We start from the raw sequence: 18,960 nt of genomic DNA on the forward strand, positions 1-18,960 counted from the left end.
CCTTCTTCACAGTCCAACTCTCACATCCATACATGACCACAGGAAAAACCATAGCCTTGACTAGACGGACCTTTGTTGGCAAAGTAATGTCTCTGCTTTTGAATATGCTATCTATGTTGGTCATAACTTTCCTTCCAAGGAGTAAGCGTCTTTTAATTTCATGGCTGCAGTCACCATCTGCAGTGATTTTGAAGCCCAAAAAATAAAGTCTGACACTGTTTCCACTGTTTCCCCATCTATTTCCCATGAAGTGATGGGACCAGATGCCATGATCTTCATTTTCTGAATGTTGAGCTTTAAGCCAACTTTTTCACTCTCCACTTTCACTTTCATCAAGAAGCTCTTTAGTTCCTCTTCACTTTCTGCCATAAGGGTGGTGTCATCTGCATATCTGAAGTTATTGATATTTCTCAACTGCAACATATCTAGGTGCTAAGCCACACTAAGGTTGCATCCCCAGGTCTCAAAGATCATTTTGATTGCTATGTTTCCTACTCCCACATAAGTAGTTGACCTCTGCCCCAGCATAGTTTCTTGAACTGTAGCTACAGCTAGACGTTACCTTTTTCATGATCTTCTTCTGATGAAGGGCTCCAATTTTGGTAATGGAAGTCATAAGTTCAATGGTATAGAGTTGGATTGGGTTAGGTTAAAAGTACTTTGATGGTACGGGGAAGGAAGTGCGAGGGGGGTTCAGGATGGGGAACACATGTACACCCGTGGTGGATTCATGTTGATGTATGGCAAAACCAATACAATATTGTAAAGAAATTAGCCTCCAATTAGAATAAATAAATTTATATTTAAAAAATAAATAAATAAAAGTACTTTCAATTGCAGGACCATAATACCGCTTACTCTTTGGAAGGACAGTTATGACCAACCTAGATAGCATATTAAATAGCAGAGATGTTACTTTGCCAACAAAGGTCCATCTAGTCAAGGCTATGGTTTTTCCAGTGGTCATGTATGGATGTGAGAGTTGGACTGTGAAGAAGGCTGAGCGCTGAAGAATTGATGCTTTTGAACTGTGGTGCTGGAGAAGACTCTTGAGAGTCCCTTGGACTGCAAGGAGACCCAACCAGTCCATCCTAAAGGAGACCAGTTCTAGGTATTCATTGGAAGGACTGATGCTGAGGCTGAAGCTCCAGTACTTTGGCCACCTCATGTGAAGAGTTGACTCATTGGAAAAGACTCTGATGCTGGAGGGATTGGGGGCAGGAGAAAGGGACGACAGAGGATGAGATGTCTGGATGGCATCACCGACTCAATGCACATGAGTTTGGGTGAACTCAGGGAGTTGGTAACGGACAGGGAGGTCTGGCGTGCTGCGATTCATGGGGTCACAAAGAGTCGGACACGACTGAGCGACTGAACTGAACTGAATTGAATACCAATGTCTTACATTTATGGACTGTGCTTTAATCTTTCTTTCTGTGAATTCACCATTTTGATCTTCATAAAGGCTTATAAGTAAGTGTTTTTATTATTTTTATTTACATAAAAGGCATAAACATTCAAATAAATTAAGCAATTTCCCCAGAGTTACACAGATGATGGGCGGTGGGGGATAGATTCAAATTCAGATCTCCCTTTCTTCCTCACTGACCAGAGTCTTAATTGACCAGGAAAAAATCAATAACTTCCCCCAAGCACATTCTATTTCACACTAAGTTTCCATTGCTATCCACGAATGTCCATCATCAACAGATTCTTGTGTGCATAGGTGTATTCTTTTCCTCTCTGTTCACCACCCATCTCCAGCTCCTTTCCAGCAGCAACCTTCTCTGTCTCCATATTTATTAAGTCCTGGTCACTAGATATCCTCTCTCTTAGGCTGCAAGCTACTTCATTATGTCTTGTTACCATCTCATTCTGACTAGCAGGGTCATCCAGAGGCTCCATCTTCTAGGAACTGGAGGACTAGAGCCACAACTACAGCTCTCTCAAGACACCTGGCTAATCCACCATCTTAATACCACAATGTTGGACCCTCTTTGTCTGCGACCACCAGTGCTAGTCACTCCTTGTTCTAAAGAGTGTTCTTCTTTCCAAAAACAAAATCTAACTTCCACTTTTCTATATCCACTCTTTCCTATTTAGATAAAAAGACTTGTCTCTCTAAACAAGACAGATTTATATTTAATACAAACTTAAGTTATGATCCCAAAATGCATGGTTTTAGCTAATAGTTCTGGAAAGCATAAGTATGAGGGCTGGAAAACTTAAGTACTCATCCACATTTCTAAGAATTCAGTCTTAGTGAAAAAAAAAGGTAAAACACTGATATCAATAGTTAACAAATCTCCAAAACTTTCATTCAGTTCAGTTCAGTTCAGTCGCTCAGTCATATCTGACTCTGCAACCCCATGGACTGCAGCATGCCAGGCCTCCCTGTCCATCACCAACTCCCAGAGTTCACTCAAACTCACGTCCATCGAGTCGGTGATGCCATCCAGCCATCTCATCCTCTGTCATCCCCTTCTCCTCCTGCCCTCAATCTTTCCCAGCATCAGGGTCTTTTTAAAAGAGTCAGTTCTTTGCATCAGGTGGCCAAAGTATGGGAGTTTCAGCTTCAGCATCAGTCCTTCCAGTGAATATTCAGGACTGATTTCTTTCAGGATGGACTGGTTGGATCTCCTTGCAGTCCAAGGGATTCTCAAGAGTCTTCTTCAACACCACAGTTCAAAAGCATCAGTTCTTCGGTGCTCAGCTTTCTTTAAAGTCCAACTCTCACATCCATACATGACCACTGGAAAAACCATAGCCTTGAGCAGACGGCCTTTGTCGGCAAAATAACGTCTTGCTTTTTAATAAGCTGTCTAGGTTTGTCATAATTTTCTTTCAAGAAACAAACATCTTTTAATTTCATGGCTGCAGTCACCAACTGCAGTGATTTTGGAGCCCAAGAAAATAAAGTCTCTCACTGTTTCCATTGTTTTCCCATCTATTTGCCATGAAGTGATGGGACTGGATGCCATGATCTTAGTTTTCTGAATGTTGAGTTTTAAGCCAACTTTTTCCCTCTCCTCTTTCACTTTCATCAAGAGGCTCTTTAGTTCTTCTTCACTTTCTGCCATAAGGGTGGTGTCATCTGCATATCTGAGGTTATCATATTTATCCCAGCAATCTTGATTCCAGCTTGTGCTTCATCCAGCCCAGCGTTTCTCATGATGTACTCTGCATATAAGTTAAATAAGCAGGGTGACAATATACAGCCTTGACGTACTCCTTTCCCAATTTGGAACCAGTCTGTTATTCAATATCCAGTTCTAAAACTTTCATTGGGCACTCTTAATTGTTAACTACCAAACCTTGTCCAGCATCCATCATCCAGACCTTGGCTAACAGAATATGTCCTAGACATTTCACCATCAGGCCCTTGGAAACAAATATTTTACAGAACAGGCTGAGAAGGTACTGCCTTGAAAAATCAGGAACAATGAGAGCTCATGGCCTCTGGAGTAAAACACAGCATGGAGGAACCAGGCAGGATCTCCCTCCTCAGTCCTACAAGGACAGCAAAAACACAGACAGGCAAGATACAAACAGTTTTGTGCTACATTAGAACTTTCTGAGGACATCTGAAAGGCCCTATTTTGTCTCCGATTCAGATATTTCAGATGTTCCCTGAGCCCCAAGGGCTGATGCAAGAGTCATAGTCTTGAATGTGACCAATTTGAGGCTACACCCAACCATGGTACAGCCAGAGTACTGCCATCTTCTTTCCGAAAACACACCATACTGAACATGTAGGTTCTTCTTCCTCCCCATACCCCATTTAAGAATGAAAAATGTATAAAACCAAAAAGACAGAAAAAAAATAAGAGAAGAAACAAAAGTGGATTTTTTTTTTTAATTTGGAAGAAAGGAAGTGGCAGAAGAAGCCTCAATAACAACAACAAAATGCATGTTCCTGGAACTAGTCAACCTCATAAAATCCAAGAGAGATTCAAGGCTCAGAAGAACCAGGTTATGATGGAGGACTGGGCTGAAGGATGAAGCTGAGGGCACAGTGACTGACAGAGGAGGAAGTACCATGATACTAATGACACATACGCTTCAAGAGCCCTCATTAGCACAAGGGCACAAAGGGGGTCCTAGAATTAGGTTTATATGGCCACTTTTTGTAAAATTTGCAAAACTAAAATAATTTACCCCAATTAGTGAAATCTGCTGTCTGTTTCCATGCCAACGTCCCTTCCATCATCAGTTTCCCTCAGATCTGGTGGTGTTTGGATATCCACAAGCATTCTGAGGGCCATTCTAAGATAAAGGGACCATTGTTATTATCCAAATGTAACATCTGAGAGGGAGCAAAAGGTGCTGTTAATCAGGCGCACTAGTAGGCATGAACTGATCTGTTGTAGGCATATGAATATAGAGTCACTTTAAGTGGAGAAAAAATTCAGTTGCACATGGTGGGATATATTTATGAGGTTTTCATCATTTCCATGGGTGGCTTCTAGCAGAATCCCACTGCCCTGATGAGCTGACTCAAACGTGAATGCATTTCAGTTGTCTTATGCTAAGTGAAAGAAGTCAGACTTAGGGATACATACTGTATGATTCCATTCACATGACATTCTGGAATAGGCAAAACTATAGACATAGAAAATTTATCAGTGTTTTTCTGGAGCTGGGGCTGTGGGGATAGGCTGATGACAAAGGGGTACAAAGGAATTGGGGGATGAGTAACAGAACTTTCTATATCTTGATTGTAGTGAGTGTTACATGACTATGAATTTGTCAAAACTCATAGAGTATGCTTAAAGAATGAATTTTATTATACATACATTAAACCTCAACAAATCTGGCTAAAATGAACTAACAAAAAGCTTTAAGAATTCTACCTTAAAGAAAAATGAAAACATGTCTGGCATTATTAATAACAGCAAAAAGTAGGAAACAATCTGAAAGTTCCTAAATAAGATAGTGGTTAAACAAATTACTTAATATTAGGTTTGGCCCTGAGTAACAATAACAAAATAACATGACTTTACACAGATAGAAGTTTGTTTCTCTCATACATAAAAATTCAAAAGTAGGCTAATCAGGGCTGTGGATGGTAGCTTTGTGCCTCAGGGCATCCTCTGGGACCCATATTCCTTTCAGTTTTCCACTCAGCCATACCCAGGATATGGTGCCAGCTCACAGTCCAAGACGACCCTCCAACCCTCATACGCAGCCATCACACCCTGAACCAGGATGGAGGAAATGGAGAAGACAGGACAAAAGATGTTTGTCTGCTTTCTTTTAAAGTTTTCTAGAACTTGCCACATATACTGCTTACATCATCAGTTCAGTTCAGTTCAGTCACTCAGTCGTGTCCAACTCTTTGAGACCCCATGAATCGCAGCACACCAGGCCTCCCTGTCCATCATATCAGCTACTTAATTACATTGCCACAGCTGGCTGCAAAGAAAGCTAGAGATAGTAGTCTTTCCTGTGGAGAGCTATTGCCCAGCTAAAATTGAGGGTCAGCCAACGGTTTCATCCACATTGGGCACCTATCCATGCACTAAAGTATATTATGCAACGTGAACAAAACAAGTTACAGAACAACACATTTAACACTTAAGACTCACAGATAGCGTGTGTATTTTTACATGCTGTGTATGTGTGCAAATGAATAGAAATCCATTTGGAAGGGTGAAAACATCTGAATGGGTAAACTGCAGTTTCCTGAGAAAGCAGGGAAGACAAAAGAGAGGGGAAGGTAAGGAAGGACTTTAACATTTTATTCTATAGATACTGTATGTTTGTTTCTATCAAGAATATTTTCCTGTTGTTTTATGGCAGAAACTAACACAACGTCAAAAAGCAATTATCCTCCAATTAAAAAAAAAAATCATATATTCATGCAGAGAGTAGAATGGTGTTGCCAGGGACTGGAGAATGGAGGAAAAAGGGTACATAATTTTACTTAAAAGATGAATTAATTCTGAGGATCTAATGTGTAGCATAATGACTAAAGTTAATTATACTGTTAATTATACTGAATACTTGAAATTTGCCAAGAGAGCAGATATTACATGTTCTCACCAAAAAGAAAAAAAAAGGTAACCATATGAGGTGATAAATGCATTTACTAACTTGATTGTGAGAATAATTTCTCACAATTGTAATACAATTCTGTAATACTGTATTACAATTTATGCATTACAGTTTTGTCAGTTGGTTCTCAATAAAACTGGGAAAATTAATAAATAAAAGCTGGGGGATGGGAATTTCCTGGAGATCCAATAGCTATGACTCCATGCTTCCATGATCAAAGGTCCAGGTTCAATTCCTGGTCAGGGAACTAAGATCCTGTGTACTGCACAACCAAAAAAATAAAATTTTTAAACTGGGGCGAGGGGAAACAGACTGTAGTAAAGTCGATCAAACCCACTACACAGATATCAATTGCATTTCTTAGTACAATTTGTCCAGAAAGCATGATTTCTAAAAGATATCTTTAGCAATATTAGATAAGTATCTGGAAATAGTTCTTTAAAAAGGATGCAAAAGCATATTATGAAGAAATCTGTACCTTTTCACTGAAGAACATTAAGGAAGACCTAAATAAATGGAAAGAATATTCAACTTTTTGGATAGACATACACAATATCACAGAGATGTCAATTTTCTTCAAATAGCTTTATGGATTCCAAGCAAATTTGGGCTATTATTGTATTTGAGAATCAGGCTTTAAATTTTATATGAAAGAACAATACAGAAGGAATATTTGACTTGATGGCAAATAAGAACAAAGGAATACTTGCCTTACCAGATACCAAGTTATATTATGGAGCAATGGTAACCAAAACGGTATGTTTCTGCACCAGACCAAAAAATAGTAACAGTTGAATCCCCACCTAAATAAAGCTTTATTGAGGACTTTGATTTCCTGACTTATTGAGGCACTGGACAGTTTCTTTATGACAATATGGCATGGCATTGCAGGGAGAGGGTGACACTATTCTGCACACAGTGCTGAAATCATTATCCATATTGGAAAAGTGAAATTTGATTATATACCACAGAATATACAAAAATTATTCCAAACTACCAAAGCCTTAAATGTGAAAGGCAAAATGTTTCGAGTATATTACCGGAAGACTCTTTTATGACATCGTAGAGTTAATCACTTCCTTAAGTTAGATAAAATAATCACAATCGAAAAATGAAGAGTGATGTGTGCATGTGTGTGCTTAGTCACTCCATCATGTCCAACTCTTAATTCAACCTATTTAAAAATAAGATGATAATGAGTCAATATCCAGAATATAAAACAAACTCCTACAACTTAACCAAAAAAAAAAAAAAAAAATCCAGCATGGTATTTTAAGTGGGCAAGGACTTAAGTAGACATTTCTCCAGAGAAGAGATGTAAATGGCCAACAAGGACATGAAAAGCTGCCCAACATCACTAATCATTAGGGAAATGCAAATCAAAATTACAATGAGATACCACCTGATAAGGTTACTATCAAAAAAAGGAAATAACAAATGTTTGTGATGATGTGGAGAAATTAAAATCCTTGTGCACTATGTATGGAAATATAAAATAGTGCAGCACTATGGAAAATAGTACAGTATTTCTTCAAAAAATTAAAAATAAAATTTCCATATGATCTAGTAATTCTACTTTGGGGTATGTTTCCATGAAAAGGGTACACAAAGACTGGAACAGATATGTATATATCCATGTTCATAGTTGCATTATACACTATTTAAAATAGCTAAAAAGTGGATGCAACCCAAGTGGCCACTGACTGATGAATGGATAAACAAAATACATGCAATGGAACATTATTCAGGCTTAGAAAGAGAGGAAAATCTGATACATGCTGTCACGTGGATGAACTCTGAAGACATTTTGCTAGTGAAACAAGCCAGTCACAAAAGGACAAATAATGTAGGATTCTACTTATCACAAGTGTCAGAACAATGACTGGCACACAGTAGGTTCTAAATGAATGAAGGAATTAACCCATATTTTCACAACAGCCTCACATAATAAATATTCATGGAAATTTTGTCCATAAGCCAATTTCCAGATTTTTTTCCCCAAAATTGCCATAATATTTAGAGTTTTCAATGAATACGTGGGAATCCACATCTAGAAAGTAGCTTACTGATGACTTTCACCCAAGCGAAACCACCACGAAGTAGAAACAGCTGAAATATTTCTTTCCAGATTTTTGCTTCAAATTTTGCAAGGTCAGGAAATAAGTTAATGTCCTTCCAAACTCCCACAACCCATAACAGCAATTAGGGGTGTGTTCCTAATTACCAAAATGGATGTGAGAAGACAACTATACCCAGACATAAGTACATGTCAACAAAACACCCTGCATGTCAGCCAAAATGGAAATTAACTTCCTACCAGAAACAGCAGCAACAGTTGAGGAGAAAAGTCAGTGGTTGAAGATCCAAGCTGTGGAAATAATGATTGCTGTCCTGTCCTCTATTTATGTGGAAAGAACTGTAAAAACAGAAGCAGTAAAAGTCTCAGAAACATCAAAATCTACGTTGGCCTAACAGCCCAAAACCATGATGCCAGATTTTTATTCAGTGGTGGACTGGTGAGTTTTTATCTTCTAAGGAGGGAAGTGAGGAATGACTCACTCACAATTTTAAAATGTAATAAGGAACCTGAAATTGCTCCACCCAGACCCATTTCTCAGATAACCACCAACCTGGGGGCAACTGCCTTCCTACAGAAATGAGCCAGGCAAAGTTAGATACTAATTAGGAAAATTCATCTAATTAAGCTAACTTGCTGAGGCTGGCAAGCGGTGTTTAACTCTATGTAGGCAGAATTTCATCCAGACACACTTGAGCATTGTCTATAAAAAGGGCAACAGATGAGTTGGGATGGGCAGTCTCTCCACTCCGGCTTTCATAAGCACATCTCTGATACCATGTCTCTTCGACTTCCCAGTGGATCCAGGAGGGCCAGTCCCCGTCCCACCACAGGCTCACTCAGGCTCTCCGGTGGGGGAGCCAGCTTTGGAGCTGGGAACGCTTGCAGCATGCCTGGAATTGGAAGCAGTTTCTCCTGTGCCTTCGGGGGCAGCTCATCAGGAGGAAACGCCTTGGGGGGCAATCCCTGTGCTGGCTTTACTGTGAATGAGGGGGGCCTCCTTTCTGGCAATGAGAAGGTGACCATGCAGAATCTCAATGACCGCCTCGCATCCTACCTGGAGAATGTTCGTGCCCTGGAGGAGGCCAATGCTGACCTGGAGCAGAAGATCAAGGGCTGGTATGAGAAATTTGGGCCCGGATCTTGCCGTGGTCTTGATCATGACTATAGTAGATATTTCCCGATAATCGAGGATCTTAAAAACCAGGTAAGAAATTACACTTTGCCATCCTTTTTTATGTACTTTTATTTCCAAATGTTCTTTTTCTTTCTTCGCTGAATACTAAAAACATTTCTCATTCCTACTTGTGACTTCTTAAAGGGAATTTCAATTTAGCGTTGGAAATAAGCACTAAGTAGATTCAGTAGTTATGATGAAAATGTCACTATCTAGTAACTATACTTAACTTGGATTATTTCCATTTCCTAATCTTAAACACACACACGCTTTTTGGTTTTTACCAGTTATGATAAATTGCCTCTAAAAAGTCAAACTCCCTGCTTCCAGATCATCGCTTCCACCACCAGCAATGCCAATGCTGTTCTGCAGATCGATAATGCCAGGCTGACCGCTGATGATTTCAGACTCAAGTAAGTAGCCTCACAGAGTGAAAAAAAAAAAAAATTCACAAGGTCAATGAGAAGCATTTCATTAAATTTATTTTTTGATCCCTCATTAAATATTACCAACTCTGGTTCCAACACTGTAAAACGCTTGGACTTAAAACAAACAGAATGTTATTATTTTTTTTACTCTTTGGCTATAAAATATAAAGTATGAACTGCTATCAAAGCAGTGTGCAAAACCATAGTTCTTTTTCTGCCAAGGAAATATCTCAAAATAATTATGATACAACAAATTTTGAAAATGTCTCTTGTGACCAAATGTGTCACTTTATATTTTTTTAACTTTTTATTTTGTATTGGGTTATAGCCGATTAACAATGCTGTGATAGATTCAGGTGAATAGCAAAGGGACTCAGCCATATATATACATATATCCATTCTCCTCCAAACTCCCCTCCCATCTAGGCCAAATGTGTCACTCCATAATTCCAGAATTCTAGCATTTGATCATTGATCAGTGACTACTTCTCCAATCATGAAATAAACTGGAAAATCATTAACCCTCTTTAAGGTATGAAAATGAGCTGGCTCTTCATCAGAGCGTAGAGAGCGATGTCAATGGGCTTCGCAGAGTTCTGGATGAAATCACCCTCTGCAGAACAGACCTGGAGATTCAGTATGAAACCCTGAGTGAAGAGCTGACTTACCTCAAAAAGAACCATAAAGAGGTAAGAGCTGACTGCCCACATATTGCCATCCCTCTGCAGACACTATCCATCTAACAGGAGATAATGGACTTGACTTCTTAAGTAAGAAACTAGCACTAAAGATCCATGATCAGACAGACATGAGGCCTGAGTGGTTCGTAGCAGTGGTGAAGTATTAGTCCAGATTCACCTCTGATCTCGCATCAAATTTCCCAAGGCAGGGAGCGGGAAAGAATCTTCTTTTCCATACCAATCAGAATTACAAGAGCAATGTTTCAGCTAGGCAATTATGGCTAAGTTAAAAAGGCATACTTAGGAGATTACATCTAATTAGATAAAATAAATATACTTTAAGGATATCTTAAGGAAACCAGATCTAGATTTCTATAAACAGTGGCAGATTTAAAACACTTAAACACTTACTTTGTACACACTTAAGCATATGTCCTTAATGTATAATCTTAATATATATAATAGATATAAACTTAACATATATAAAAATAAGGAAACTGAAACTAAACATATAAAAATGTACACTTCCAAATAAACATACATTTCCAAAGTGGTCACCATTGGAAGTTAGATTAAAAAATCAGACCATACAGCCATAACTCTGGACACATTTGGGGGAATGCTTTCAGAACCACTGTTTTCTGAGAAATCTTTATTCTTTGAAATTGAATTTATTTTAAAATAGTCAAAAAAGTTCTAAGAGTCATGCCAAACCTCAAAGCAAGAGATCAAGCTAAAAATGCAATTTGATTATCCATGAGGCTGTCTTGAAACGGTACCTAAAGAACCTTAATATGAACATACGGGTTCAGGAATGTTTATAGCCCATGGTAGCTACGTAATAATTTTTTTTTTTTTTAATCTTTGCCTGCACCACTCAGCATGTGATATCTCAGTTCCCCAACCAGAGATTGAACCCGTGCCCCTTGCAGTGGAAGCTCAGAGTCTTAACCACTGGACCACCAGGGAAGTCCCTATAACAAATTTTTGATGAATACAATTGATTTTTTAAATGATTCATTCACAGACAGACCCACCTGCATCTTTTTTTATCTTTTTCTTTTTATGCTTGAACTGAGGAAGTTTTCACTAAATCCTCAGAAGTAAAAACCCCACCTGGAGAAAGAGAAGGTATACAGATCACCGGGAAAAAAGAAAGCCTCATTATTGTCATTAGGTCCAATTCAGGGCCCGGGACATGGGCAGGCAGGAGGGTTTCTGCAGTAGAGACCTAAGCTGATCCCTACTGTTTCAATATACACAGTCTTAGCAGTGATATCTGCTATCCACAACCTTAGAACTGAGTGCATCCCAACAGCCCACACCTCGGATGGGATAATAAGTAGACTTTGGCTGCAAAATTGATTCCAGCTTCTTTGATGATGACAATGATCCTAATAACTAGCATTTGTTTAGCATTTATACACCAGATAGTATTACTAGGTCTTATCACTAATAATTCTTTCACATCTTTCAACCACCCAGAGAAGGATATTTTTTTATTCTTATTTTATCTGAAAATCAAGACTAAAAAATTAAGGATTTTCCCAAGTTCACTTAACCACTATAGGGCAGAACCAGAGTTCATGCAAATATCTGTCTGACACTCAAGTCCATCATGACACTAGTCTTTGTGTAAGCTTAATAGCCTAACCGACAGCTAGGATTCTTTACAGGAGTAGGTTCTCCCTTTATTAACTGCAAATAAACAAATATGTTTAAATTGTAAATATAAATATATAACAAATATTTGTTTATAATTATTCAGAATTCTTTAGACTCAGCTCTTGGATCATGTTCCTACTGTCTGAGGTCAAGAGAGCTGATCAGAGAACACTTCAAAGCTGGTCTCTTAAGTAAAATGCAGACCAGTGCATCAAGGTGGAGACATTTCAGCCATAAATAAATAGCATAAGAGATAAGAGTAACTAATTTTAAATATCTTAGGGATTTTCATTTGGGAAAGGAAGAAAGACTCTTTTCTGTGCAGCAGAACTAAAATCGATGAATTGGAGTTATAGGAGCAGGAATTAAATTGACCAGAAGGAAGAGCTTTGGAGCAATTAAAACTTTACAAGAATAAAACACATTACTTCATGAGACAGGAAATACGAAATGTAGAGGCAGCTGCACAGCCCGGGAGGTGGACCAGGAAAAACTCTTAAGAGCCCTACCAAATCTAAGCCTCTAGACTGTCTAGACATCCCTACACAGCTGGGCTGAACGCTCTTCCGCCTCCAGGAAATGCAGGTTCTGCAGTGCGCGGCCGGAGGCAACGTGAATGTGGAGATGAACGCAGCGCCCGGCGTGGACCTCACGGTTCTGCTGAACAACATGCGAGCCGAGTACGAAGCCCTGGCCGAGCAAAACCGCAGGGACGCTGAGGCTTGGTTCAACGAAAAGGTGAGCCTTAACCGGAAAACACCCGCTCTGCTTTTGAGGACTGTTCACAAAACTAAGATGTGCTCCCTCCTTTACACCTTGATAGAGCGCTTCGCTGCAACAGCAGATCACTGAGGACGTGGGAGCCACCACCTCAGCCAGGAATGAGCTGACAGAGATGAAGCGCAACCTCCAAACACTAGAAATTGAACTTCAGTCTCTCCTAGCCACGGTATGAAAAGGCTGATCTCATATCATCTCCTAGGTTATCTTTTTCCTTCTTCTTTTTTTAAATTGATGCATAGTTGATTTACAATGCTGTGTTAGTTTGAGGTATAGAGCAAAGTGATTCAGATATATACATAGACTAGCTGAAAAACTAATTCCAACTTCTATGATGATATAATGATCATAATAACTAACATTTAATATGTGAATATTACACATATATATATCTTTTCCTGATTCTTTTTCATTATAGATTATTACAAAATATTGAATATAGTTCCCTGTGCTATACAGTAGGAACTTGTTGTTTATCTATTTTCTATAAAGTAGTGTATATCTCGGAGAAGGCAATGGCACCCCACTCCAGTACTCTTGCCTGGGAAATCCCATGGACGGAGAAGCCTGGTGGGCTGCAGTCCATGGGGTTGCTAGGAGTCGGACACGACTGAGCGACTTCACTTTCACTTTTCACTTTCATGCATTGGAGAAGGAAATGGCAACCCACTCAAGTATTCTTACCTGGAGAATCCCAGGGATGGGGGAGCCTGGTGGGCTGCCATCTATGTGGTCGCACAGAGTCGGACACGACTGAAGCAACTTAGCAGCAGCAGCAGCAGTGTATATCTGTTAAGCCCAAGGTCCTAATTTATCACTTTTCGCCCTTCCAGCTTTGGTAACCATAAATTTGTTTTCTATGCCTGTGAGTCTGTTTCTGTTTTGTAAATAAGTTCATTTGCATCACTTTTTAGGTTCTACATATAAGTAATATATATTTGTCTTTCTCTGACTTACTTCACATATATGATAATCTCTAGTGGCGTCCATGTTGCTGCAAATGGCATTATTTCATTCTCTTTTATGGCTGAGTAGTATTCCATTGTGTATATACACACCGCATTTTCTTTATCCATTCATCTCTTGATGGGTACTTATGTTCCTTCCATGTCTTGGCTACTGTAAATAGTATTGCTATGAACATTTGTGTGCACATATCTTTTCAAGTTAATATTTTCTCTGGATATATGCCCAGGAATGGGATTGCTGGATCATATAGTAACTCTATTTTTAGTTTTTTAAGGAACTTCCGTACTCTTTTTCCATAGTGGCTATACCAGTTTACATTCCGACCAACAGTGTAGGAGGGTTCCTTTTTCTTCACACATTCTCCAGTTTATTTGTAGACTTTTTGAGGATGGCCATTCTGACTGGTACGAGCTGATACTTCATTGTAGTTTTGATTTGCATTTCTCTAATAATTAGTGATGTTGAGCATCTTTTCATATGCCTATTGGCCATCTGTATTTCTTATTTGGAGAAACGTTTACTTGGGTCTTCTGTCCATTTTTTGACTGGGTTTTTTGTTTTATATTGAGCTATAGGAGCTGTTTATATATTTTGGAAATTAAGCTCCTATGTTCCCATTTTAAATGTGTGCCAGTTGATGTTAAAAGCCTTAACTGTGTTGAGAATATATCCATATATCAAAAAATATATTTTTTTTTGTAGTTAACTTAGAACATAAGAAAAGAATGGTATTTTATGTAACAGCTGAAACAGCATCATTGATATCTTTTGGCTTATTCTACCAAAAAAGAAAAATTTGCTGATTTTTAAGAGTGTCTTCTTAACTATGTGTCAATGTGAAATCTAAAACAATTATAGGGAGAGGTAACAAATGGAAAAAGTCATCTATTAAAGCAAATGTCTGCATATCTGTATATCTATCCCAGCTTCTTTACTGTTTCCTAACAGAAACACTCCCTGGAGTGCTCCTTGACGGAGACGGAGGGCAACTACTGTGCACAGCTGGCCCAGATCCAGGCTCAGATCGGGGCCCTGGAGGAGCAGCTGCACCAAGTCAGGACCGAGACCGAGGGCCAGAAACTGGAGTATGAGCAGCTCCTGGACATCAAGGTCCACCTGGAAAAAGAAATCGAGACCTACTGTCTCCTCATTGGTGGAGATGATGGGTAAGTGGAATTCTTTACAGGGAAAATGCAATATACCAAAATCTGCTTGAACTTAGATACCTGGAAAGTGAACATAAATTGAAATGACCATATTTATGATCATAAATGCTAAATATTAAGCATGATACACTACTGCCAAGATACAAATTAGCCACATCTTACAAAACCAAGGTGCCACAAGCCCTGTTATTTAAGGTGAGAAGATTTTAAAAAACCACCTCTTGTTGCTAAAGAAAGTAGCTTCAACTGTGTGACCCAATGAAACTCTTCTCACCAAACAGCTAAAGAAAACAAGAGTAAAAAAAAGAAGACGCCTTCCCTGGCAGTCCAGTGTTAAGACACTATGCTTCCACTTCAGGGGGTGCAAGTTCGATCTCTGGTCAGGATACTATTAATAAGAAAACAAAAAAAGAAAACAAAAGAGTGACTCTAGAGTTAAAGGATTTCTTTCTAAGTCACTCTCCTATGTGACATTTTCAACAATTTGTGTCCACAGGGCTTGCAAGTCTGGAGGTTACAAGTCTAAAGACTATGGAGCTGGAAATGTGGGGAACCAAATGAAAGGTAATTAAAATGGAATTCTGATTTTATGTTATTCTACTTCATTTTCAGTGCACAGCTTGACTGTTTTCATATTTCCAGGCCTCAGCAAGAACAGATGTAACAAAGGACTGTAGTAGATACCAGTGTGTGCTAGATGTCTAGTGATGTGTGCTAATTTTAATCAAAGTGTTTTGTCATCACATTTTTAGTTAACCAAGAAATCAAAATTCCCCAAAAATGAGTCTGATCATTTGTGCTTCCTGCATAGTCCTTTCTATATAAAAATTCTATTATTCCTTTAATTAATATAACTTATTATTATTTTTCCACTTTTTTACTGTGGTAAAATACACAGAACATAAAATTTACTATCTTAACTATTTTAAGTGTATAGTTCAGTGGCATTAAGTACATTCATATTCTTGTGTAGCCATCATTACTGTCTATCTCTTTTCATTTTATAAAATTGAAACTCTATTCCTGTTTAAAAAAAAAAACTCCCCTTTCCTCCTCCTCCCTCCAGTTTCTTCAACTCCCATTCTACTTTCTCTTGCTATGAATTTGACTACTCTAGGTACCTCATATAATTGGAATCATACCATATTTGTCTTTTTGTGATTGATTTATTTCTCTTAGCATAATATCCTCAAGACTCATCCACATTTTAGCTATTGTGATTTTATTCATCTTGTTTCAACTCTCTAAAAATTTCCTTTTAAACTTTGAATTTTAGATCCGGTCAAAGCCATTGTGGTTAAGAAAGTCCTTGAGGAGGTAGACCAGCGCAGCAAAATACTTACCCCCAGGCTCCACTCCCTGGAAGAGAAATCTCAAAGCAATTAATCTGATATACAAGAGACAGCATATGCCAAAAACTCTCTGAGAAGAGAAGGCATTATCTATCTGTCTGGGAAAATGAGCAAGTCTTAAAAAAAAGGTCTGTCCTCTTATCTTCCTGTTACTGAAATATAATCTCTGTCTGGGCAATCATTAGCATTATCAATAGTATCTTCCCATTTATCTGGAAGAACATCACATATAAATATGATGACTCATTTGATTACCCTACAGAAAATCTTGTCAGTTCTTTTTAGTCAATAAACCTTCTTCCTTTAGCAAGTTATCACTGGTGGTATTGTCTTGTCTTTAAAATGTTCATGTCTGTGGTACAGATGTGCAAACATCTAACAACAGCTCTTGATCTGCATGAAAACTTTAAAAAATAATTAAGATTTCTCCCTGGATTTTCATGAGGCTTTCCCAATAACTCAATATGAGATAAACTCAAAAGGAATAAAAATCCTTCCACTGAACCCCCAATCTGCCATGCTTTGACCTACAGCAAGTCTATTCCCTTTCATAGTAGTACATTGCAGGTTCATCTATAAAACAATAACAGGGCTCCTCTCAAGTGCTTATTGTAAAGATTAAACAAATAAATTACCATAAAGTACACTTAGGGGTAAGCACTCAATAAATGTTAACTCATTTTTTAATACTCAATATTTATAGGGATTAATTTTCAGATCCCTTTTGAATAAATATTTAAACAATATTTCAAATGTAAAGGAGGTTAATCCAAAGTTCTGGCTTAGAATTTAAGTTCTTTTAATGAAGTACTTCATTTGTATTACAAAGTACACTTAATGTTGGTAACTCTCTTGATCAACATCTCCCAGAAAGGGAAATAAATTAGATAAACTGAAAACGTAATTTCCTCAGATCAAATATTACATTCAGCTGACTCTTAATACTCTATAGATACCCATGTTGTAATACATTCATGAAAATTTGATTTCAAGATCCATCTGAAAGTGTTAAGCAGATAATAATAATTATTATTAAGCAGATAATAAGCACTAGAGTTATCCTTGAATTATTTTTATTGTATTCTTCTAATGAATCCTAGGCAGAGGACATTAGAGCCAAAATGCCTAATTATGTTCCCTATTAGATTATAAGAAATACAAATATTACAATATTAACTAGTTTGGAAGCATTTGAGAGGAGGAGAGCTTACTTTACACATTTTTACCACCACTGCCAAACCCATGCCTTGTACCATTGCTGCCCAATAACTGTTTCAATAATAAGTGTTTGCCTTGACCTGAAACAGGGGACTCTGGGCCCCTAAGCCATATTTCTCTGATGGCAGAGGACAAAAAAAAGAGGATATTAATGGGTACCTAAGGAGGCCACTGCTGCTGCTAAGTCGCATCAGTCGTGTCCAGCCCTGTGCAACCCCATAGACTGCAGCCCACCAGGCTCCGCCGTCCCTGGGATTCTCCAGGCAAGAACACTGGAGTGGGTTGCCATTTCCTTCCCCAATGCATGAAAGGGAAAAGTGAAAGTGAAGTCGGTCAGTCGTGTCTGACTCTTCACGACCCCATGGACTGTAGCCTACCAGGCCCCTCCGTCCATGGAGGCAATTTTCCAGGCAAGAGTACTGGAGTGGGTTGCCATTGCCTTCTCCAACCTAAGGAGGAAAGAGGGCGTAATAGGTCCCTAGATGGACCAAGGTTCTGTGCCCCTATATCCCTCAAGGTGAGGGGTCTTACAGAAGTAGAAGATATAAGAAGAGGTGGCAAGAATACACAGAAGAACTATACAGAAAAGATCTTCACAACCCAGATAATCACGATGGTATGATCACCAATCTAGAGCCAGACATTCTGGAATGTGAAGTCAAGTGGGTCTTAAGAAGCATCACTACAAACAAAGCTAGTGGAGGTGATGGAATTCCAGTTGAGCTATTTCAAATCTCAAATCTCAAAGCTATTTCAAATTTCACAGTGCAGCACTGTGAAAGTGCTACACTCAGTATGCCAGCAAATTTGGAAAACTCAGCAGCAGCCACAGGACTGGAAAATGTCAGTTTTCATTCCAATCCCAAAGAAAGGCAATGCAAAAGAATGCTCAAACTACCACACAATTGCACTCATCTCACACGCTAGTAAATGATGCTCAAAATTCTCCAAGTCAGGCTTCAATAGTACATGAACCATGAACTTCTAGATGTTCAAGCTGGATTTAGAAAACACAGAGTAACCAGAGATCAAATTGCCAACATCCATTGGATCATAGAAAAAGCAAGAGAGTTCCAGAGAAATATTTACTTCTAACTTTACTGACTTTGCCAAAGGCTTTGACTGTGTGGATCACAATAAACTCTGGAAAATTCTTAAAAAATGGGAATACCAGACCACCTGACCTGCGTCCTGAGAAATCTGTATGCAGGTCAGGAAGCAACAGTAAGAACTGGATATGGAACAACAGACTGGTTCCAAATTGGGAAAGGAGTACGTCAAGGCTGTATATTGTCACCCTGCTTATTTAACTTATATGCAGAGGACATCATGAGAAATGCTGGGCTGGATGAAGCACAAACTGGAATCAAGATTTCTGGGGAAAATATCAA

The 18,960-nt window shown here is 38.6% G+C and overlaps 1 protein-coding gene across 1 annotated transcript; it reads left to right on the forward strand.

Annotated features, from left to right (window-relative positions):
• Positions 1 to 8,867: 8,867 nt before the first annotated feature.
• Positions 8,868 to 16,665, forward strand: KRT25 (keratin 25). Its single transcript, XM_086357765.1, has 8 exons — positions 8,868 to 9,341; positions 9,642 to 9,724; positions 10,272 to 10,428; positions 12,661 to 12,822; positions 12,908 to 13,033; positions 14,782 to 14,999; positions 15,496 to 15,563; positions 16,276 to 16,665. Exons 1-8 carry the CDS (start codon positions 8,913 to 8,915, stop codon positions 16,383 to 16,385), a joined length of 1,353 nt encoding a protein of 450 aa, XP_086213891.1. The 5' UTR covers positions 8,868 to 8,912; the 3' UTR covers positions 16,386 to 16,665.
• Positions 16,666 to 18,960: the final 2,295 nt, after the last annotated feature.

Source organism: Bos grunniens, chromosome 19, assembly GCF_055505025.1.
Source record: "Bos grunniens cultivar Pamir isolate PY7600 chromosome 19, Bosgru_T2T1.0, whole genome shotgun sequence".
NCBI lineage: Eukaryota > Metazoa > Chordata > Mammalia > Artiodactyla > Bovidae > Bos > Bos grunniens.

Excerpts from the sequence above, each read along its gene's own strand:
- KRT25 (XM_086357765.1), top strand. The coding sequence starts at position 8,913 with ATGTCTCTTCGACTTCCCAGTGGATCCAGGAGGGCCAGTCCCCGTCCC. Across the intron at positions 9,342-9,641 it reads TCGAGGATCTTAAAAACCAG|ATCATCGCTTCCACCACCAG; the intron begins GTAAGAAATTAC and ends CCCTGCTTCCAG. Across the intron at positions 9,725-10,271 it reads GCTGATGATTTCAGACTCAA|GTATGAAAATGAGCTGGCTC; the intron begins GTAAGTAGCCTC and ends ACCCTCTTTAAG.